This window comes from Scyliorhinus torazame, chromosome 5 (genome assembly GCF_047496885.1).
Source record: "Scyliorhinus torazame isolate Kashiwa2021f chromosome 5, sScyTor2.1, whole genome shotgun sequence".
Classification (NCBI taxonomy): Eukaryota; Metazoa; Chordata; class Chondrichthyes; order Carcharhiniformes; family Scyliorhinidae; genus Scyliorhinus; species Scyliorhinus torazame.
Window position 1 is genome coordinate 160,763,354 of NC_092711.1, and position 22,265 is coordinate 160,785,618.

At 47.4% G+C, this 22,265-nt stretch overlaps 2 protein-coding genes across 4 annotated transcripts; one reads left to right on the forward strand and one right to left on the reverse strand.

The window, feature by feature from the left end:
• Window positions 1-1,366: 1,366 nt before the first annotated feature.
• Window positions 1,367-4,079, reverse strand: LOC140420321 (uncharacterized). 2 transcript variants are annotated; one of them, XM_072504343.1, is made up of 2 exons: window positions 3,975-4,079; window positions 1,367-3,377 (listed from the first exon to the last, which is right to left on the reverse strand). In XM_072504343.1, the coding sequence occupies exon 2, from the start codon at window positions 3,020-3,022 to the stop codon at window positions 2,105-2,107; it is 918 nt and encodes a 305-aa protein (XP_072360444.1). In that variant the 5' UTR covers window positions 3,023-3,377; window positions 3,975-4,079; the 3' UTR covers window positions 1,367-2,104. The 2 variants fall into 2 exon arrangements, with proteins under 2 accessions (XP_072360444.1, XP_072360446.1); XM_072504345.1 differs by lacking the exon at window positions 3,975-4,079 and adding an exon at window positions 3,528-3,835.
• Window positions 3,911-21,981, forward strand: LOC140420320 (uncharacterized). 2 transcript variants are annotated; one of them, XM_072504342.1, is made up of 2 exons: window positions 3,911-4,191; window positions 20,434-21,981. In XM_072504342.1, exon 2 carries the CDS (start codon window positions 20,792-20,794, stop codon window positions 21,740-21,742), a length of 951 nt encoding a protein of 316 aa, XP_072360443.1. In that variant the 5' UTR covers window positions 3,911-4,191; window positions 20,434-20,791; the 3' UTR covers window positions 21,743-21,981. The 2 variants fall into 2 exon arrangements, with proteins under 2 accessions (XP_072360443.1, XP_072360442.1); XM_072504341.1 differs by lacking the exon at window positions 3,911-4,191 and adding an exon at window positions 14,478-14,575.
• The last annotated feature ends 284 nt before the right edge of the window (window positions 21,982-22,265 follow it).

The following is a 22,265-nucleotide window of genomic DNA, read 5'->3' on the forward strand; positions in this document are numbered from 1 at the left end:
CGATCGGGAGTTTAAGCAGGTTCTTGAGAAAGCTTTCGACCCAGCGGATAATGTCCCACCTACTGAGTTTTCTGGCACCTCATAAATTCACAGGTTGTTCCATCTCATGAAATGTTCGAGGTTCTGACATCTGTCCTCTAACCGTCTGTCTCTCTGGTGTAAATAAGAAAGGAGCCTGTATCTGTGAATGTTACTATCGTAAACCATACTAATTCTGTTCTCAGGCTCCACTATCCTCTTTCCCAAACCGCTGACAGCTTGTTCCAGTTCTGAGACTGAATTTTTCATTGTCCCAAGGGTGTCACTAATGTCTTTTCTGAATTTTCTCAGCTCAGTCAGGATAGTCTCAACTCAGACGTTTCCAGACCTGAATGTGGTGTTGGGACGGGCCCGTTCCTGCCATATGAAGAGGGGCTGAGGCTTCTTACTGAGTGAATCCCTTCCCACACTCCGAGCAGATGAATGGCCTCTCCGCAGTGTGTACTCGCTGGTGCTTCCGCAGGTGAGATGAATTAATGAATGCTTTCCCACACTCAGTGCAGGTGAACAGCCTCTCCCCAGTGTGAACCCGTCGGTGTATCAGTAAATTTGATGAATGACTGAATCCCTTCCCACACTCAGAACAAGTGAACGGCCTCTCCCCAGTGTGAACTCTTCGGTGTGTCAGCAAGCCGGATGTATTAATGGATCCCTTATCACACTCAGGACAGGTGACTGGCCTCTCCCCAGTGTGAACATGTTGGTGTATCAGTAAATTTGATGAATGCCTGAATCCCTTCCCACACTCAGGACAGGTGAACGGCCTTATCCTAGTGTGAAGCTGCAAGTGCTTCAGGAAGCTGAATGAATTAATGAAACCCTTCTCACACTCGGAGCAGGTGAACGGTCTCTCCCCAGTGTGACTGCTTTGATGAATTTCCAGCACAGAAGGGGATCTGAATCCCTTTCCATAGTCACCACATTTCCACGGTTTCTCCATGGTGTGGCTCTGACTGTGTCTCTCCAGGTTGGACAACCAAGCCTCATGCACACAGAACACGTGTACGGTCTGTCCCTGCTGTGATTGGGATGCTGTTTTTTCTGGCGGTGTAACTGGTAAAATCTCGTTCTACAGTCAGTGCACTGGGACACTCTCATGTCGGGTATGTGCATCTTGGTGTTTTTCCAGTTATACTGATGTTTCAAATATTTTGAAACGCTTAGAATGCACAAACATTTTCTCGATTCAAAGGCCAATGATATTCAGGTCCTGATGCAACGATGACTGGCAGATCTTGACTCAACATCCAATCTAATGTCCTGTAAAAGGAGATGACAAAAGTCATCACTGTCAGTCAAGGATAGAAATTCAAACACACAATTCTAGTTTATAATAATAATAATCTTTATTGTCACAAGTAGGCTTACATTAACACTGCAATAAAGTTACTGTGAAAAGCCCCTAGTCGCCACATTCTGGCTTGTTTGGGTACACGGAGGGAGAATTCAGAATGTCCAAATTACCGAACAGCACGTCTTTTGGGACTTGTGGGTGGATACCGGAGCACCCGAAGGAAACCCACGCAGTCACGGGGAGAACGTGCAGATTCTGTACAGAAAGTAACCAAAGCCAGGAATCCACATTATAGAAAGGATGGGATAGCACTGGAAAGGGTGCAGAGGAGATTTACCAGGATGTTTCCTGGTTGGAGAGTTTTAGTTACGAAGAGATAGACTTGGATTGTTTTCCTTGGAGCAGCGGAGACTGAGGGGGACATGATGAGCAAAATTATGAGGGGCATAGATAGAGTAGACAGGAAAAAACTTCTCCCTTTGGTATAGGGATCAGTGACCAGGGGGCATAGATTTAAGGTAAGAGGCAGGAGGTTTAGAGGGGATGTGAGGAAAACCTTTCTCACCCAGAAGGTGGTGGGAGTTTGGAACACGCTGTCTGAAAGGGTGGTGGAGGCAGAGACCCTCATGACATTTAAGAAGTATTTAGATAGGCACTTGTGAAGTCCAGGCTATGGGCCAAGCACTGGAAAATGGGATTAGAATAGGCAAGTGGTTGTTTTGGACTGGCGCAGCCTCGAGGGGCCGAAAGGCCTTTACTGTGCTGTATGACCTATGTGAAGTTGGTTACAATCGGATCAGCTGGTGTCTCTGATGGATAATAGAGTGATTCACTTCTCACATTGAGAGCAGGTGAACGGCTTCGTCCCAGTGTGAATCCGCTGGTGTCTCTGCAGGGTGGATGAATGTCTGAATCCCTCCCCACACTGAGAGCAGGTGAACGGCTTCTCCCCAGTGTGAATCCGCTGGTGTTTCCGCAGGGTGGATGAATGTCTGAATCCCTTCTCACATTGAGAGCAGGTGAATGGCTTCTCCCCTGTGTGAACTCGCTGGTGTGACAGTAGATTGTATAACCGAGTGAATCCCTTCCCACACTGAGAGCAGATGAATGGCCTCTCCCCAATGCAAATTTGCTGATGTTTCTGCAGGCTGAATAACTCAGTGAATCCCTTCCCACACTGAGAGCAGGTGAATGGCCTCTTCCCAGTGTGAACTCGCTGATGTTTCTGCAGGTTGGATAACTGAGTGAATCCCTTCTCACACTGAGAACAGGTGAATGGCCTCTCCCCAGTGTGAACTCGCTGATGTAACTGCAGGTTGCATAATTGAATGAATTCCTTCCCACACTGAGAGCAGGTGAACGGCCTCTCCCCAGTGTGAACACGCTGGTGTCTCTGTAGATGGAATAACTGAGTGAATCTTTTCTCACACTGAGAGCAGGTGAATGACTTCTCCCCAGTGTGAATTTGCTGGTGTCTCTGCAGATGGGGTAACTGAGTGAATCCCTTCTCACACTGAGAGCAGGTGAATGGCTTCTCCCCTGTGTGAATGCGTCGATGAGCTTCCAGCAAACATGGGGCTCTGTATCCCTTCCCACAGTCCAAACATTGCCAAGGCTTCTCCATGTTTTTGGTCTCCTTGTATCTCTACAGAATGCACAATTGAAGCCTTGACCACACACAGAACACATGTACGGTCTCTCCCCGCTGTGAATGGTGTGATGTTTTTTCAGGCTGTGTAACTGGTTAAAGCTCTCTCCACAGTCAGTGCTCTGACACACTCTCACTCAGGTGTGTATGTGTGTCTCGGTGCTTTTCCAACTGATGTTTAAAATCTTTTGAAGCTGAGAGATGAGAGAAACCTTTCTCCTTCTAGATTCAAAGGCTGATGATATTCAGGTCCCAAGGAATTGAGTAAAATTTTGTTGGATTTTTGTTTCTTAAGGAGTCTAAATTTTGTATAGATTTAGACTGTCAGATCTAAATCTCTCAGATCGAGATGTGTCGTTTGAAATTTCTGTCTGTAATTCCTCCTCTTCTAACATCCTGTAAAAACAATTTACAAGAATTATCTGTCAGTACAGAATAGAAATCTAGTTTCTCTGGAACATTCTTGTTCTCTCATTCTGCAAAAACTGTAAATCTCCATCCCACACACTCTCCCTCCATTCTCACTCTGCTGTATCTAATATTCACCCTCCCAATTCTCCTGAAGGTGCTGATCCATGCTCACTGCTTCCTGTCCTGGATACAGACTGAAAATCTTCATGAGTTACTACACAAAAAATGTGTAATATACAGATTGGATTCAGTTCCTTTCCCTTCAGTTGTTGCAAGTCGCCAATGTCGTCCCCGCCCCCGAATGAGGAAAGAAGGAAACATTGATTTCCTCGCACAGAAGAGGAAGCTCAATGTCCAACTTCCGGGCTGTGACGCCACAATATAGCCCAGCCTACATCAACCAATAGGAATCAGTCTGTTCCACGGTGACGTCATAGGGTTCCAGTGCGCAGGGGCGTCACGGGGTCACGGGTGCCCGCCTCCACCCATTGTTCTCCCTCCGCTGGCACCTCCTCGAGACAAGGTTACCGGGCAACCATCTGACGGCTCCGGCCAGAGCGAGAAGCCGCTCGGTGACCTTACCCTCTCGCCTCGTCCGGGACTGCGCATGTCCAAGGGAGAGGTGAAGCTGAGCATGTGCGGGGTAGCTCCCACCTCCTGACTGTCAGGATGACGCGTTGGCCAATGGAACGCCTGGGCGACCGGATGGACTCTCGTCCTCCAGCCAATCTTCGCGGATTTTGTGAGAACGAAAACTGGGCTTCACACAGACTGAAGCTTCTTCCTGTCTCCAACATCTGTGAGTAAAATGCATTTTCTCCCCCTTTCCATTTCTTTTCTCATAATAAATGCACTTTATTACAGAACCAATAATAATATATAATCTGTACCATATAACAACACGATACATATCTCTGTCCGATATTCCTTTATTGTCGCCTTAAATGTCAGCTATCAACTGGGAAACCAGTCCTTTAATTTTGAACATTGGGAAAGAGACCATCCTTTAGCCAGACAAATAAATGTGTCAAGCTGAGGGAGCAAAGGATGTCAATGTCTTTAAGAGAGAGACCTGGGCCAAGCTTTCCAGAGTCTGCACCCTCCCGGGATTCACTTCCTTTCCCTTCAGTTGCTGCAAGTCACCAATTGAAGGTCAGAATGATAAATGAAATGGAAAGGGGGAGAAAAGAAAGTTTTTTATTCCCAGATGTTGGAGCGAGGACGAGGTTTCAGTCTGTGTGAAGCTCAATCTTCATTCACACAAAGCCCGCGTGCTGATTGGCTGAGGGACGGGTCCTTCCGGTCCTCCAATTCTTCCCATTGGTCAGCACCTCAGCAGGAAGGTCAGGTTGTTGACTCTTCTCGCACATGCGCAGCTTCCCCTCTTCCTTGGACATGCGCAATTCCGGGCCTACCGCGCTGCGGATCGAGAGGTTTGCCCAGCGCGGGGGACTGTGGGAACCGCGGCTGCCATTACACATCTGGAGCTGTCACCAAACTCTTGGGACTGGGATGGAAAGTGGGGAGGGCGGACATCAGCCTGGTACAAAGCACATCTAGGTGGTCACTGGATTGGATTGTGACGTCCCCCTCAGCAAAACAGTTTGTTAACTTCAGGTGTAAAGATTTAGACACCTGGGTGGCACATTGGGGAGGGCAATAGGTGAGAGTGAAACTGAACCCGAGAGTCAGCACCTTCAGGGGAGGAGAATTGGTGGATATTGGGATGAATTAGTGTTACAATTAGAGTGTGTTGGGGGGGGGGGGGCAGAGATTTATTGTTTGAGGGAGATGAATGTTTTATGACAACTTGAACTGACAGCTTTAGGTTTCTATCCTATACTTGGTGATTTAATACAGACAGAAACCACAAACCAAACATCAAGTCACGATTCAAAGGAGTCACTCAATATTATTGGCTTTTGTGGACAGTGAAATGTTTTGTCTGTTGTGTCTGCGGTAAAGGCTTCAGTTGTCAGTCTGAGGCTTCCACTAATCATCCAGCCTCGTTGATAGACAACTGTAATCAGAGTGGGAATGAACAATGGGCGAGATTCACCGGTCGCCGAAACTGGTCGGACAGTCCCTGTTTCCAATGAAATCGGAGGCGGCGCTGCTTTCGCGATGCGCTGCCCCCTCCAAAGCAGCGTACTCTAGGAGTTCGGCACTCACCATATCGACACCCTCCGGATGTTGCCGGAGGCCAGCCCCAATGCTCCAGCCTCGACCGGCCAAGTTCCCGACGGCGTGGGTCTCTCATGGTCTTACCTGTCGGGAACTCGGCGTGGCGGCTGCGGACTCAGTCCAGCGTCGCCACAGTCGGCGGAGGGCCGATCCGCGGGCAGGGGGGACTTTGTCAGGGGCTGGGGGCACTATTAGAACATAGAACAGTACAGCACAGAACAGGCCCTTCGGCCCTCGATGTTGTACCGAACATTGTCCGAAACCAAGATCAAGCTATCCCACACCCTGTCATTCTGGTGTGCCGTTTTGCCCCAAATATTCGGTTGGAAAAGAACACCGTTACCACGCTGGCAACAGGACATAGCCTGAGAATCGGAGAATCCAGCCCAACCTTTGTAATCTCCTTTCCCAGGTGATGAGTAGAGAGGTTTTTGCAGACAGGAAACACAAACCAAACATCCCTATTCTGAGATGTGTCCTTTTAGATTGGACTCTAGACTTGGGACTTGGTTCTTAGGCTATGGACTTACTCCGGTGTCTGCTTAACACTTGTTTATTAGTTCTACATCTAAACAAGTTACAGAGTAGGCATGTTACTCCTCGGCGCGATTTCAACCCTCCGTGAGTCTAACACATGTTAATAAATCAGCATCCACGTCTTACAGTAGCATGTGCCATCTCTTAACCTGTTACACTACATCTCTTCCCACCCCCCTCCCCACTCCCAAATATACTATCCAGGGGTTCTGTAGCCGTCTAAAATACATGTCAACAGTTTTGAGAAGCTACACAAAGTCTGCAGTGCCGCCTGCACACCTCCCTTTGAGAACGTTGCTGCAGTCGGTCCAGTAACAGACAAGAAAGGTGCTGACGAAGCTTTTGCTTCATTTCATGAAGACCTGATGCAGCCGGTACCAGAGAAAATGGTATTTCCACAACTTGCACTGCTGGCCTCTCTGTGGGTGGGGCAAGGGCAGGGACTGCTCAGCAGGGAGGGTCATCATTACCTCTCCCTCCAGTGAACCTCCTCCTTCAGGACAAGGACAGGGACTGCTCAGCAGGGAGGGGCATCATTACCTCTCCCTCCAGTGAACCTCCTCCTCCAGGACAAGGACAGGGACTGCCCAGCAGGGAGGGCCATCATTACCTCTCCCTCCAGTGAACCTCCTCCTCCAGGACAAGGACAGGGACTGCTCAGCAGGGAGGGCCATCATTACCTCTCCCTCCAGTGAACCTCCTCCTTCGATATGGCCAAAATGTTTTTTTACATCAACATCATCAGTGCTGCCACCCTGTTCTTTGATGTGTCCTTCTATATTGGACTATAGGCAAGGGCCTCGGCTCTGAGACAAACTGCAGACGTATTCTGATATCTGCTTAAAAATAGATTATTAGTACTATATTGGAACAGTTACAGAACAGGCATGCTGCTCAGAGACAGGATTCCAATTTCTCGGAGTCTCATACACGACTGGCTGATGCCACTGGTACATCATCATCAGTGTCATACATTAGCGCATTCCAGCTGTTAATCCTTTATGTTTGGAGTGGCACTATGGCACAGGGACGGCACGGCGGCACAGTGGTTCGCACTCCTGCCTCACAGCACCAGGGACCGGGGTTCAATTCCGTTCACAGTGACTGTCTGTGTGGAGTTTGCACTTTCTCCCCATATCTGCATGGGTTTCCTCCGGGTGCTCCGGTTTCCTCCCACACTCCAAAGATGTGCAGGTTAGGTCGATTGGCCGTGCAAAATTGTCCCCAAGTGTCCAAGAGAGTTAAGTGAGGTTACTGGGTTACAGGGATAGGGGTCAGGGAGTGGGCCTAAGTGGGATACTCTTTCCAAGGGTCGGTGCAGACTTGATGGGCCGAATGGCCTCCTTCTGCACTGCAGAGATTCTATGTTACAATTCAATCATGGATGTGATTAACAGCAGCAATAACAACAGAATTCAACCCCTTTAATCACTCGTGAACACACTGGTGCCTCAGCAGGTTGGACACCTGAGTGAATCCCCTCCCACACTCAGAGCAGGTGAACGGTCTCGCCCCAGTGTGAACTCGCCGGTGCTTCTGCAGTGCGGATGAGTCACTGAATCCCTTCTCACATTCGGAGCAGATGAATGGTCTCTCCATTGAGTGAACTCGCTGGTGTGCCTGCAGTTGGGATAACCGACTGAATCCGTTCCCCACACTCAGAGCAAGTGAATGGCCTTTCATCAGTGTGAACTCGCTGGTGTGTCACAAGGTGGGATAACTGACTCAATTCCTGGCTACACACAGAGCCGATCAATGGCCTCTCCCCAGTGTGAACTCGCTGCTGTGTTTGCAGGCTGGATAACTGAGTAAATTCTTTCCCACAGTGAGAACAGGTGAACGGCCTCTCCCCAGTGTGAACTTGCTGTTGTTACAGCAGAGAGAATGAACGAGTGAATGCCTTCCCACACAGAGCAGTTGAATAGCCTTTCCCTGGTGTGAACTCGCTGGTGCAACAGCAGGTTGGATGAATCACTGAATCTCTTCCGACACTCAGAGCAGGTGAACGCCTCTCCCCAGTATGATTGTGTCAATGGGTTTCAAGTGCAGATGGGGACTGGAACCCTTGCCCACATTCACCACATTTCCATGGTTTCTTCATGGTGCAGGTGTACTTGTTACCATCGAAGATCGATGATGAGTTGAAGACTCGTTGACACTCCGAACACGTGTACGGTCTCTCCCCGCTGTGAATGGTGCAATGTTTTATCAGGCTGTTAAACTGGTTAAAGCTCTTTCCACAGACAGTGTCTTGAACACTCTCACTCAGATGTGTGTCTCGGTCCTTTTCCAGTCACACAGTTATTTAAAATATTTTGAAGCAGACAGATCGGGCAAACATTTCTCCTTCTAAATTCAAAGGCCGATAATATTCAGGTCCCAAGAAATCAAGTGAGTTCAAGGCATGCCGTTTGAGATTCCTGTCTGTAATTCCTCCTCTTCTAATATCCTGTAAAATGAGTTTACAAAAGTCATCACTGTCAGTACAGGATAGAAATTCAGAACAGTCAATTTTAGATACAATGGAACATTCTTTCCTCTCTCATTCCCCAAAAGCTGTAAATCTCCATCCCACACACTCTCCCTCCATTCTCACTCTGCTGTATCTAATATTCACCCTCCCAATTCTCCTGAAGGTGCTGATTCAGACTGATTGACAGATCACTGCTTATCCCTTTCTTTTCAAACCTGAAAATCTACTGTTACCGGGAATGATTCCGAAAGAATCACTCAGCATTCAGGTCTTCTCCAAATTTAGAGTACCCAATTAATTTTTTCCATTTAAGGGGCAATTTAGCATAGCCAATCCACCTAACCTGTACATCTTTGAGTTGTGGGGGTGAACCCCACGCAAGCATGATGATAATGTGCAAACTCCACATGGACAGTGACCCAGAGCTGGGATCGAACCTGGAACCTCGGTGCCGTGAGGCACCAGTTCTAACAACTGCACCACTGTGCTGCCCTTTAAGGAAATAAACTTGCAGTGGATTGGGGATATCAAGGGGGAATGGAACTGACTGGATTGTCCACAGAGAGTCGGCATGGGCTCCAGTTGCTGACCGCACTCGTTCTGTGCCATAATGACTGGAACTATATAACACAGTCAGTATATGATTGTGCACAGACAGGCAGTGATTGACACACAGGATGACCAGTGAACACACAGAACACAGCAGCCAATCACCAGACAGGACACGACCACTATAAGGCACTAGTTTTCCCACTCTTTTGGGATCCAGTCTCTGAGACAGTCAGAGCCCATGAGCAGCAACTAGAACATACACCATGTGGTAGTAAGATAGTCTGGTCAGGTTAGCCTCAGGTCTCCAGTCAAGTCAGCATAGTGTCAACCCACAGTTAAAGTATGTATGATAGTTAAGAGTTCAATAAAATCAAGTTGCATTTCTTCAAGTGTTGGAAGCCTGTCTCTCTCTCACTGCTGCAGCAAACGCAGTGGTCGCAGACCCAGCATACCCAACACATCATGATACCAGTGAGTCATGCTCGAGTTTGACGGACCTACCTTGAGATAGTCATCCTTTGACCAGTGATCAGCCATCCGGTAACATGGACCGCGTCCGCCCTCCCCTGCAGCTCTGCATCGGCGGCAACCTCAGTGCTAACTGGAAGATTCTCAAGCAGAAGTTCCAGCTGTATCTTGACGCCACCGACTTGGAAACCGCATCAGATGCCAGGAAGATCAATCTCTTCCTCTCTACAGCCGCGGACCACACTATCCACATCTTCAACTCCCTCACCTTTGCTGAAGGCGAGGACATGACAAAGTTTAAAACAGTCCTGCTGAAGTTCGACAGCCACTGTGACATCGAAGTCAACGAGAGCTTTGAACGCTATGTGTTCCAGCAGAGGCTGCAGGGTAAGGAGGAACCTTTCCAGTCCTTCTTAACCCACCTCTGTATCCTCGCGCAGTCCTGCAACTACGGCTCCACTACCGACTCCATGGTCCGCGACCAGATCGTTTTCGGGGTCCACTCCGATCCCCTTCGCCAGCAGCTCCTTAAAGTTAAGCAGTTCACCCTTACCATCGCCATCAAAACCTGCGTCCTCCACGAGCACGCTAACAACCAGTACTCCCATATCAAGGCGGCAGAGATGGCACGGCAAGGCCCCCACGATGCGGAGCGGGTGCAGGCTATATACCCAACACATCACATATTACACTGGAGCTAATAATAAATGTACTTTATTACAGAGCCATAAATAATATATCTAATCTGTACCATATAACAACACGGGACATCCTATATTAATTTACTGTCCCTTAACCAAGGACACGGACATGGGAAAACTGGATAGACTCTGTGACTTGGGAAAGAAGATCTCTTGGGAAGGTTCAACCAATAGTAAAATGGACTCTTGTTGACAAGAGCACTGGGACTCTCGAGCAAGCTGAACTTTAAAACCTCATTGTCACATTGGGTTAGTTTTGTTCAGGTTTAAGCTTATAGTTTTGCCAAGGTGATATGTTTCATTGTAAAATGGGAAAAAGAGAAACCATTATCTGTACAATGTGTAATAAGGTCGTTGTTACAGTGTTTATAATGTTCAAATGTGTTGTAGCATGAAAGGATTCTGAAAACATGCTTACTTCAGAAGCTTTATTCCTTGGGGATGGGCAGGCATGTGATGACCCAGGTACTTTGGGAACATTTGTGCAATGACCCCTTTAAGACCCAAAGTGAAACTGGAGATTCTTCTGGAGGAAATGAATTGATTTCCTGGTTCTGAGGTCATCAGTTCCAAGAAATGACCATGTGACCTGAGGTTGTTCTGGGAATGAAAAGCTGGAGAAGCTAAGCGTAAATAGACAGATAATTGTATATTCAGTTACACGTTCCATCCTACTAAAGCAGGTTCAGTTGCTGGGGGGTAAGAAGAGTTAAGAAGATAACCTGCAGTTCAAAACAGAGCATGGAGCTTCCAACAAGTCCGGGTGTTGAAGCAGTTCACTGAGAATACAGCAGGGACTGTGTTACATCGTGTGTTACACAGTTGGAAAGGACAGCTAGCTGAAGTCTTGGAGAGCAGGGGGTTGTGGATCGGAAGACACCACTTGCTTCTATTTCAGTTATGCAAAATCCAACCATACTGTTTAAAGAGGTCATAAAATGGAGTCTCTGGAGACATCGGAGCCTCACAACCCGAAAGAGAGAGTATTTGCAAGCGTGCACTTTGTTGATGTTCATCCTATTCATGGATCTTGGATAGAATTCGGCTGTTGGTGGAAGTGACTCGAAGGCCAAGTCCATTGGACGGGAAGTGAGGGATCCGACATTGCAGAGGGAGATTGGGAAGAGTGTGAGATTGTCCATGGTACAACATTTCGACAGGAAGTAATGTGAGAGCTCAGAACAACGTGAGATGGATCTTTGTTGTACTGACTAGTAAAGTAAAATTTCTCTTGTTCTGTGAAATATCCAGTCCCTGTTAATTAAAGTTTGTGTCGATTTTAGTTGGTTTGTTACAGTGAAAGTTTGAAAATGTGAAATTTTGTCCATTGGTTTTCTTTCCAGTGGAGATTCCTTTCATTTAATAAGTTATCAATCTCTACAGAGATGGTAACAAGAGACAGAGTCATTAGGGCAGTGGAGGAGGTCATTCTACCCATGCTAACCCTGTGTAGATCATCCATTCAGTCCCATTCGCGCCTTCTATCCCCGTACCCCTGTATGTTTATTGCCTTCAAGTCCCCATCCAATTTCGTTTTGATATCTGGGAAAGGTGGGAGGAACCAAAGGAAATCCAGTTTAATCTGGCACATCCGCTGTTTATTATTAAGACCTGGAAGATAATACGGTGTTTAGTTAATAAAGAAGTCGAACCTGGATCAGGTCAATAAAATGGGGACATTCAATGGGTTTGGTGTATAGCTGAGATGATGAAGCTTTATGTAAACACGTTAAAATCTTTGAGAGAGAGAGAGACAAACATGAGAACGGGTCCCAGTCCCCATTAAACACAAATAAACGGGAAGATTAGTTAGGGAATCTCCACTCAGTCAGTTCCTGGCTGATCTACACCTCGACTCCGTGCTCCTGTCTTTGCTGCTCTTTGCACAGGGTTGGGGTGATGAGGGGCAGAAGCTGGTGAGGTGAGACTGGGGGAGGGGAACCACAGCCAGATGAGAACACACGTGAACTCTGCAGGAGGCAGGTCCTCCCCGAAAACTGACCCACCCAGAAGGACGAGAGCATCCTGAAATGTAACAATAATTCTGTCAGTTAGTGGCTAACTAGACAATATGTTGTGATGAGGTTTTAGAAATAGACCCTGGGTAGACGAGTTCACTAAAGCTCCCACAGTGAATCTGTCTAACAGCCACAGCGACCTCTAACGTTGGAAAATGGGTGTAACCCTGTTTGGATGCTGCCGTCAAAGGATGCTTGATAAGTCGATGCAGAGCTTCTTTATAATAATAATCTTTATTAATGTCACAAGGAGGCTCACATTAACACTTCAATTAAGTTACAGCGAAAATCCCCTAGTCGCCACACTCCGGCACTTGTTCGGGTATACTGAGGGAGAATCCAGAATGTCCAATTCACCTAACAGCACATCTTTCAGGAACCGTGGGAGGAAACCAGCGCACCCGGAGGAAACCCACGCAGACACTGGGAGAACGTGCAGACGCCTCACAGACAGTGACCCAAGCCGGGAATCAAACCCGGGTCCCTGGCACTGTGAAGCAATGGTGCTAACCACTGTGCAACCGTGCCACTTGTAGATGGCGAATGGGGTGCTGATCCCAGTGTTTGCTTTGTCTTGTATAAAACAAACTCTCCGATTTGAGTAAGACTGATAATTAAGCACTTTTAAGAATTGATTGTAACATATTAAATTTAACTGATTCAGCCCATTTGAAAAAAAAACCTGCTCTTCAAAGATATATTGGTACAAATTACAGGAGATCTTTGTAGTTGAATTGAATCCTTGACTCTTCACACGGACACCTGACTGACAAGAGGCACTGATTGGACAATAGCTGGAAATAATAAGCTGACATGTTTTTCTGGGAGACTCTCTGTTTCTTGTTAACCCGGAATCGACTATGTGAGAGTTAAAGGCAATACCAGGCTAATTTACATTGTATATACAACATAGAAACAGCCCAACCAATCCATGCCAGTGTTTATACTTCATTTGAGCTTCCTCTCATGCTTTCCCATCTGACTCTATCAATATATCCATCTGTTTCATTTCTCCCTCATGTTCATCCAGCAACCCATAAATATATCGATGATATTTACCTCCACCAATCCCTGTGGTAGCGAGTTCCACAATCCCACCACTCACTGGGGAAGAAATTTCTCCTGAATTCCTGATTAGATTGTCTCACATTGATAGCCTCTCATTTTGCTCTTACCCTTACAAGTGAAAACATTCTCCCTGTGTATCAAAATCTTTCACAATTTACAGGCCTCCATTAGTCCCTCAGCCTTGTATTTTGAAGAGAGGAGTGACCCAGCCTATTCATCGTCTCCTGATAGGTTTAACCTCTCACACTAAAAATCTGAAGACAAAAATGCTTTGTTCGCACTTGAGCTCAGTGCAGTGAGAGCGGGGATAGAGTTGCAAGGGAGCCTGAGAACAGCAGATTCACTGAGAATGGGTGGGCTGGGCTGATCTGTGTAAATAAGATGGTTAAATAGACTGTTCATGACCGTCTAGCAGGTGTTCAGGATCGTGGAGGAGCTCAAGTGTCAGTCTTCAACAACACAGTAATTTGCATTTATACAGCACATTTAATGTAATTCAATTTTCCAAGGTGTTTCACAGGGACGTTGTAAATCCAAGTTTCACAAATGATTTGAAAAAAATTGTCCAAGCTCATGATCATGTGACAGAAAATGCTACTTCTCTCTGTCTCCACACACTCCCTCCCTATTGATTGCAACACGAATTCATCTCAATATCTTCCTCCTGCTTTTCCCCCAATTCTCCTCCCCTGAAGGTGCTGACTCTCGGGTTCAGTTTCACACTCATCTATTGCTCTCCCCAATATGTCTAAATCTTTACTCCTGAAGTTAACAAAAAAATGTGCTAAGGGGCGTCACAATAAAATCCAGTGACTACACACATGTACTTTGTGTCCGGAATGGGGGCACTGCTACTCCACCCCCACTTTTCATCCCAGTCCCAGGGGTTTGGAGACTGCTTTGGAGATGGTTGATGGCGGCTGAATCTCCCATAGGCCCCCTCGCCGGAGACACCGCTCCGGTGGCGGCCAGGGACTGCGCATGTTCAAAGGAGAGAAGATGCGCGTGCGCAGTAACGGTTCTTCCCATTGAGGTCAAACGGGCATCCATGACACGTGCCATCCGTTGCCCATTGTCTTCAGGCGGCCAGCAACCAATGGAAAGATTGGAGGACCGGAAGGACTCTGGTCCTCCCGCTTTGTGTGAATGAAATTTGAGCTTCAGACAGTGTGCCCAACATCTGTGAGTAAAACACTTTCTTTTCTTCCCCTTTCCATTTTTTTTCTCATTCTCTGCTTCAATTGGTCACTTGCAGCAACTGAAGGGAAAGGAAGTGAATCCAGGGAGGGTGCAGACTCTGGAAAGCTTGGCCCAGGTCTCTCTCTCTCTCTCTCTTAAAGACATTGACATCCTTTGCTCCCTCAGCTTGATACATTTATTCGTCTGGCTAAAAGGATGGTCTCTTTCCCAATGTTCACAATTAAAGGGCTGGTTTCCCCAGGAGATGGTTGACATTTAAGGGGACAGTAAATGAATGTAGGATAGAGATATGTCTGTATATGGTGCAGATTAGATGTATTGTTAATGGTTCTGTAATAAAGCACATTTATTATTATTTCTAGTTGTGTAATATAGGACTGTAGCTACGTTGTATATTTCCAGAAGAGAAATGCTGGAAAATCTCAGGTCTGGCAGCATCTGTAAGGAGAGAAAAGAGCTGACATTTCGAGTCCAGATGACCCTTTGTCAATGATAAAGGGCATAGAAAGTGGGAAATATTTATACTGTAGGGTGAGGGAATGAAAGATGAGTCATAGCCACAGAAACAAAGGAAAAAGAGTGCAAATAGCAGTCCCCAGGGAGAATAAAAGCTGTGAAAGGTCAAACAGCAGAGAAACTAAAATCTGAGGGACAGATACAGATGTGGGGAGAAGGGGATCATGGGTGGTAAATAGGTAAAATGAGGGGAAGGGGGAAGCAAAGGGGAGAAATGGTAAGGAAAGTGGGGATAAGGTTGGGGAGGAAAATATATATCAAGAAAGAAAGAAAAATTAAAAGACAGGTAAAATGAAATGTAATGAAAACATAGTAGAGCTAATCATCTGAAGTTGCTGAATTTGATGTTGAGACTGGAAGGCTGTAGCATCCCTTACCGGAAGATGAGACTCTGTTCCTCCAGGATGTGATGAGCTTCTCTGGAACATTGCAGCAGGCCAAGGACAGAAATGTGGGCATGGGAGCAGGGTCTTGTGTTAAAATGGCAAGCTACGGGAAGGTCAGGGTCCTGAATGCACACAGATCAAAGGTGCTCAGCAAAGCGATCACCCAGTCTACGTTTGGTCTCTCCGATATAGAGGAGACCACATTGGGAACTGTAAATGCAATCGACCAAATTGAAAGAGGTGCAAGTGAAACACTGCTTAACCTGGAATGAGTGCTTTATGCCTGGGATGTTAAGAATGGAAGAGGTAAAGGGGCAGATGTCACATCTTCTGCAATTGCTGTGGGTGATGGGAGAGGTGGTGGGTATGGTGGGGGAGTGGACTAGATTATCCCGAAGGGAACGGTCTCTACAGAATGCTGACAGCGGGAGTGAAGGAAAGATATGTTTAGTGGTGGCATCGTGCTGGAGTTGGCGAAAATGGCAGAGGATTATGCTTTACATACGGAGGCTGGTGGGGTGAAATGTGTAAATGAGGTAACTCTATCCTTGTTCTGGGAGAGAGGGCAGGGGGCGAGGGAAGTGGCACGTAAGATGGGCCGCACACTGTTGAGGTCCCTGTCAAAAACTGTAGGTGGGAAATCACGGTTGAGGAAGAAGGAACACATTTTCGAAGCACCACTTTGGAAAGTGGCATCGTCGGAACAAATGCGACGGAGGCGAAGGAGTTGAGAGAAAGGGATGGAGTGTGAAGAGCTGTAGTCCAGGTAGCTATGGGAGTCAGTGGGCTTGTAATGGATGTTAGTCTATTGCCGGAAATGGAGACAGAAAGGTCAAGGGAAGTGAAGTGTCTAAGATGGATGGGGTGAAAGTGATAAGAGGGGTGGAAACTGGAAGCGAAGTTGATGAATTTTTCCAGGTCCAGACGAGAGCATGAAATGGCACCAAAATAGTCATCGATGTACCAATAAAAGAGTTGTGGGAGGGGACCTGGGTTGGCCTGGAACAATGAATGTCCACATACCCCATAAAAAGGCAAGCGTAGCTAGGACCCATTGCAACACTTTTGATTTGGAGAAAGTGGGATGAGTTGAAGGAGAAGTTATTGAGAGATAAAACAAGTTCAGCCTGGCGGAGAAGAGTGGTGATGGATGGGAATTGTTAAGGCCTCTTTTTGAGAAAGAAGTGAAGAGCTCTCTACACCTCCATTCATCACCAGGATGGGCTGAGATCTCTTTGGGAATCGCCCGAAAGTCGGCCATTTTCTTTTTCAAACGGGCTAAGTATTTGCTCGGCTTTTCCCAAACTCGTACAACTTCTGCCTCACAAACTCTTAACTTTACTCGACCTGCTGAGTCAACAGGGAGTCCAAAGCTCCTCTTGCCATGTTAACCTCCTTCAGCAATAGCTTACTCAGGCCCTCCATATGATTCTCTTCCACCTTCGCCAAACAAACCTCCAGAAGCCGCTGGTTCTCCAGCATTCTGCACCTTTTATTAGCAGTGTGAGAAATGATTAGCCCCGAGCATAAACTTTACACGTCTCCCACAAAATGGAGGGGGGAATTCGGGGGTCGAGTTAACCAAAAGGAAGAACTCAAAATGCGCAGTGAATGAAGCGTCTCTTATCCGGGAAGCATCAAACCTCCACATTCTCGACCTGGGGTGAGCCCTCGAGCAAAAAGTGCAGACAAGCGGGGGGGAGCTCTGCGAGTACGATGCTCCCGGCACAAGAAAGTCGTTGATTCTGGTGTGACGTTGATGTAGGTCTGGAAAGAAGGTAAAATCTCCGCCCCTTGGATGCAAAGTTCTTTCAAACATCCACATAACCCACCCCCTCACAAGCCGATGCCAAGCCCTCGCTTGCAGTGTTGGGGGGTTCTGGTAACCGGTAGCTGATCAGCCAGAGGATAGAAGTGGCCGTTAAAGTCGCCAACCACAAAAGAGTTAGTCGAAGCTAACTTTGCAAAATATACAAAAGCCTTTGCAATGAACCCCGGGGAGTAATTCGGGGATCCATAAACATTCATTATTGAAACAACATCTCCATGCACCAAACCTCTAATGATCACATATCTACCTCCTTTTTCCTTGGTGCAGGTTTCAACCTTAAAAGGGATATTTTTATTAATAAGGATTGCCACACCCCTGCTACTTGATGAAGGAGTTGAAAAAACCTGCCCCACCCAATCCCACCTCAATTTAAAGTGTTCCTCATAATCCAGATGAGTTTCCTGTACTAAACCTATGTCGACTTTCTCCTTAAGAAAGGAGAGGATCTTTTTCCTTCTGATTGGGTGATAGATGCCCCGTACATTCCCTGAGAAAATTTGCAGATTAACTGCCGCCATTAGTTAGGCGACAGAGAGACAGGAACAGATTTTCACACCACAATCGGGCGTGCATCATTACCCCCTCCTCCAACTCACTTTACACCAGAGGCACCAAGGTTTCCCCAAACTGCTCCTTTCACGGTTAAAAGCCCCGTCTGTACCAGAGTTGGATAAAGTCAACAACACATAAACCCTCCCATAATAACAAAAATACAAAAGAATCACGACCACAATAGAACCAAGGGGACATTCCTCAATAAGACTGAGGACCCGGAGGATTAACCCCACGGCCAGACTGTCGTTATCTTCAGGATACCTTCTCCAAAATGAGGAGAAGAAAAGAAGGGCCAACAAGGGAATGGGGATCGAATGTCCCTCCCGCATTTTAGACCCACCCGTTAAGACCTGCATCCACCACCAACCACCCTTCGGCAATGGCACCACTCGGTTCTGCCATGATTAACGCTCGGATAATAGAAGACAACGGATAATAAGCACACAACACATCTACCATAACTGGGATGAGATAATCTGAGTCCCTGGAACACTCGAGGAGGAGAAGAAGACATTCAATCAGCGCTCACAGAATAACAACTCCCTTCAACAGGATAAAAGATAACAAATTCAGACAACACCATGATAGGGAAAGAGTCCAGATTAGAGCCTGAGTTAGTCCGAGCTGCAAACCATCCCTCCAAATCCTTGCACTTCATGGATTTAATGAAGGCCAAGGCAGTAGTCGGATTATCGAAAGTCTTGACGGAGTTGTCGGATACAATTTTCAGAGTTGCTGGGTAAAGCGACAGAATTCACTACCGCAGCCTTCAGTTCCCTTCGAACTTCATCGAAGCCTTGATGCTTCGTTTGCATAGCTGTTGAAAAATCCTGGAAGAAGGAAAATCCTCATTCCTTATGGAGCCAGGCCCCACCTCACCTTACCCGTCTCCAGGACCTACTGCTGTCTTTCAAGTTGTGGAAGTGAATGATCACAGGCCTGGGATGAAAACTATCCCTTGGCCTCAAAGACAGGATCCGATGCCCTTTCTAATTTGAAACGCCCAGGCTTCACATCCAGCTTGAGAAAACGTGGCAGCTGGTCCTCGAAGGACCTGACGAGAGCCTCACCCTCCACACCTTCTGGCAGGCCAATGACTCTGATGTTCTTTCTCTGACCCTCGGTTCTCCAAGTTCTCCAGGCTTCTCCCACGCCACTCAGCTGGTTCTCAAGGATTTAATTCTTGCCTCCGCCGAGGAGGCATCTCGCTCAACGTTCAGGATTCTCTCCTCCGGATCATCGAGCCTCTTCATGGTGTTGTTCAGCTCGGCCTCCTGAGCTCACAGATATTGAGTCAGTACACCCAGCCTTGTTGCTCTTATTAGCCTTAGTTTTATTAGCTCTAATTCTGTCACCTTTGCTCACGAGTCGCCAGGTATCTTTCTGATACCACCACGTGGTTCAAGCTCTAGTTATGATTAATAAGCCAGCACACCGCTTAGTAAGAGTAAAATCAACGGTCATTTATTATATACAGCAATAAATACTGACACAATAATCCTACTGTCTAGACTACTACCTACCACTACTGGCCAATACTTAACTTTGGGAATGGCCCACCAGGTCAGGGAAACGAATGGCTTATCGAATTGGGTCTGGCCTGCGGGATTCAAAGGCTGATACAGGTCGATGGCTAGGAGTCTCTATCGGGTAGCGATCGCTGGAGTCAAACTTACGGTTTCTGGTCGATGGTTCTTGCGAAGGTTGCGAGCAGGAGAAGAAGGGAGAGAAGGGTCGATCTGAACTTGGCCCCTATCTTTATAGTTCCCAGGGGCCTCCCGCCTCTCGGGGCGGACCTTGACCCTGGTCCCAAGTGATTGGACTTGGTCCCAATCACTGGGTTCGATATGCTCCAATAATGGGGCGATTCCTTGATCGGGGGGTGGTCGTTCACCTTTCTTTGTCTCGGCCACTGCTGGCGCCGAGAGGTCTAGATCGGCTTTCAATTGCTAATTTGTTGCAATTATTCCCGGGGATGGACGATTAAACTGCAGATGGCTGGGTTGATGTGCTGTTAATGGTTGCAGGTATCGATCTGGGCCGACTTCCCCAGAGCCGAATACACTGTTCTGTCTGCAGCTGTCCGTTTGTGCCCTGTTGGCTGCTTTTCCCATCAGCCTTTTCGGTTAGCCATTTTACATCGGGTTTTGGCCAAATTAATCTGGAATCAGCCATTTTAGGTGGCTACAGCCTCTGGTCAATAACACGGAGAATGTTGCTGACATAGATCGACCAATGATCCCACAGAATAAATGAGCAGGTTCGATGGGCCGAGTGGCCAACTGCAGCTCCTATTTGTTATGATCTCTGTGCCCAGGACAGGAAGCAGTGAGCAGGGATCTGTCAATCAGTCTGAATCAGCACCTTCAGGAGAATTGGGAGGGTGAATATTAGATACAGCAGAGTGAGAATGGAGGGAGAGTGTGTGGGATGGAGGTTTACAGCTTTTGGGGAATGAGCGAGGAAAGAATGTTCTCTAGGAACTAGAATTGTCTGTTCTGAATTTCTATCCTGTACTGACAGTGATGTCTTTTGTAAATTGTTTTTAACAGGATATTAGAAGAGGAGGAATTACAGACAGAAATCTCAAACGTCACGTCTCAATCTGGCTGAGTCTCTCAATTCCTTGGAACTGGATATCACCGGACTTTGAATCGAGAAGGAGAAATGTTTGCCCAATCTGTCGGCTTCAAAAGATTTTAACCATCATTGTGACTGGAAAAGCACCGAGACACACACACCCGGGTGAGAGTGTTCCAGAGCACTGACTGTGGAAAGAGCTTTAACCAGTTACACAGCCTGAAAAGACATCACACCATTCACAGTGGGGAGAGACTGTACACGTGTTCTTTGTGTGGACGAGGCTTCAACTGATTGTCAAACCTGGAGCGACACAAGGACACCCAAAACATGGGGAAACCGTGGAAATGTGGGGACTGTGGGAAGGGATTTAGTGCTCCATCTCAGCTGGAAGCTCATCGACACAGTCACACTGGGGAGAGGCCGTTCACCTGCTTTGTGTGTGAGAAGGGATTCACTCAGTTATCTGCCCTGAAGTCACACCAGCGAGTTCACACCGGGGAGAAGCCGTTCACCTGCTCTCAATGTGGGAAGGGATTCACTACTTCATCGAACCTGCGGAAACATCAGCGAGTTCACACTAGGGAGAGGCCGTTCATCTGCTCTCAGTGTGGGAAGGGATTCGGTCAGTTATCCCACCTGCATATACACCAGCGAATTCACACTGGGGAGAGGCCGTTCACCTGCTCTCAGTGTGAGAAGGGATTCACTACTTCATCCAACCTGCTGACACACCAGCGAGTGCACACTAGGGAGAGGCCGTTCACCTGCTCTCAGTGTGAGAAGGGATTCACTCAGTTATCCTACCTGCAGAGACACCAGCGAGTTCACACTAGAGAGAGGCCGTTCACCTGCTCTCAGTGTGAGAAGGGATTCACTACTTCATTGAACCTGCTGACACACCAGCGAGTGCACACTGGGGAGAGGCCGTTCACCTGCTCTCAGTGTGAGAAGGGATTCACTACTTCATCCAACCTGCTGACACACCAGCGAGTGCACACTAGGGAGAGGCCGTTCACCTGCTCTCAGTGTGAGAAGGGATTCACTCAGTTATCCCACCTGCAGAGACACCAGCGAGTTCACACTAGAGAGAGGCCGTTCACCTGCTCTCAGTGTGAGAAGGGATTCACTACTTCATCGAACCTGCTGACACACCAGCGAGTGCACACTGGGGTGAGGCCATTCACCTGCTCTCAGTGTGAGAAGGGATTCACTCGGTTATTCAACCTGCAGAGGCACCAGCGAGTTCACACAGGGGAGAAGGTGTTAACCTGCTCTTAGTGACAGAAGGGATTCAGATATCCATACACCCTGCAGGAACACGAGCGAGTTCACACCTGGAAGAAGCCATTCACCTGCTCTGAGCAGGGGAGACATTCAATGATCCGTCCTGAGTACGGCGACACTAGCGAGTTAATTCTGGGGAGAGACCATTCATCTGCTCTCAATGTGGGGAGGGGTTTTGTGATTCATCACACCTGTTGTGACTCCAACAAGTTCACAATAAATTACAGATGTTGGCTCCGTTGTTATTGTATCTGCTCTCACTGACATCCAGGACTGCATTTTGTTCATTCTGACATCTGGTGAATGGTGATGATTGGAGGGTTTCTTTCTGCTGGACTGGCCGGTCTAACACCTCTGCCTCCGGTGGGCTGACCATTTTTGAGGCCAGTTGCGATTACCTGGTTCCAAGTTTGACGAGGGGCACAGAATGAAAAGGTGTTTGCACGTTGGAAGATATTTAGTTCCCAAAGCAGCCATGTTGCCATGAAGATGGGCTATGGTGGTTACAAAGTCCTTT

What these genes read in the sequence shown, in the direction of transcription:
- LOC140420321 (XM_072504343.1), bottom strand. Translation starts at nt 3,022, where the DNA reads ATGTGTTCTGTGTGTGGTCAAGGCTTCAATTGTGCATTCTGTAGAGAT.
- LOC140420320 (XM_072504342.1), top strand. Translation starts at nt 20,792, where the DNA reads ATGGGGAAACCGTGGAAATGTGGGGACTGTGGGAAGGGATTTAGTGCT.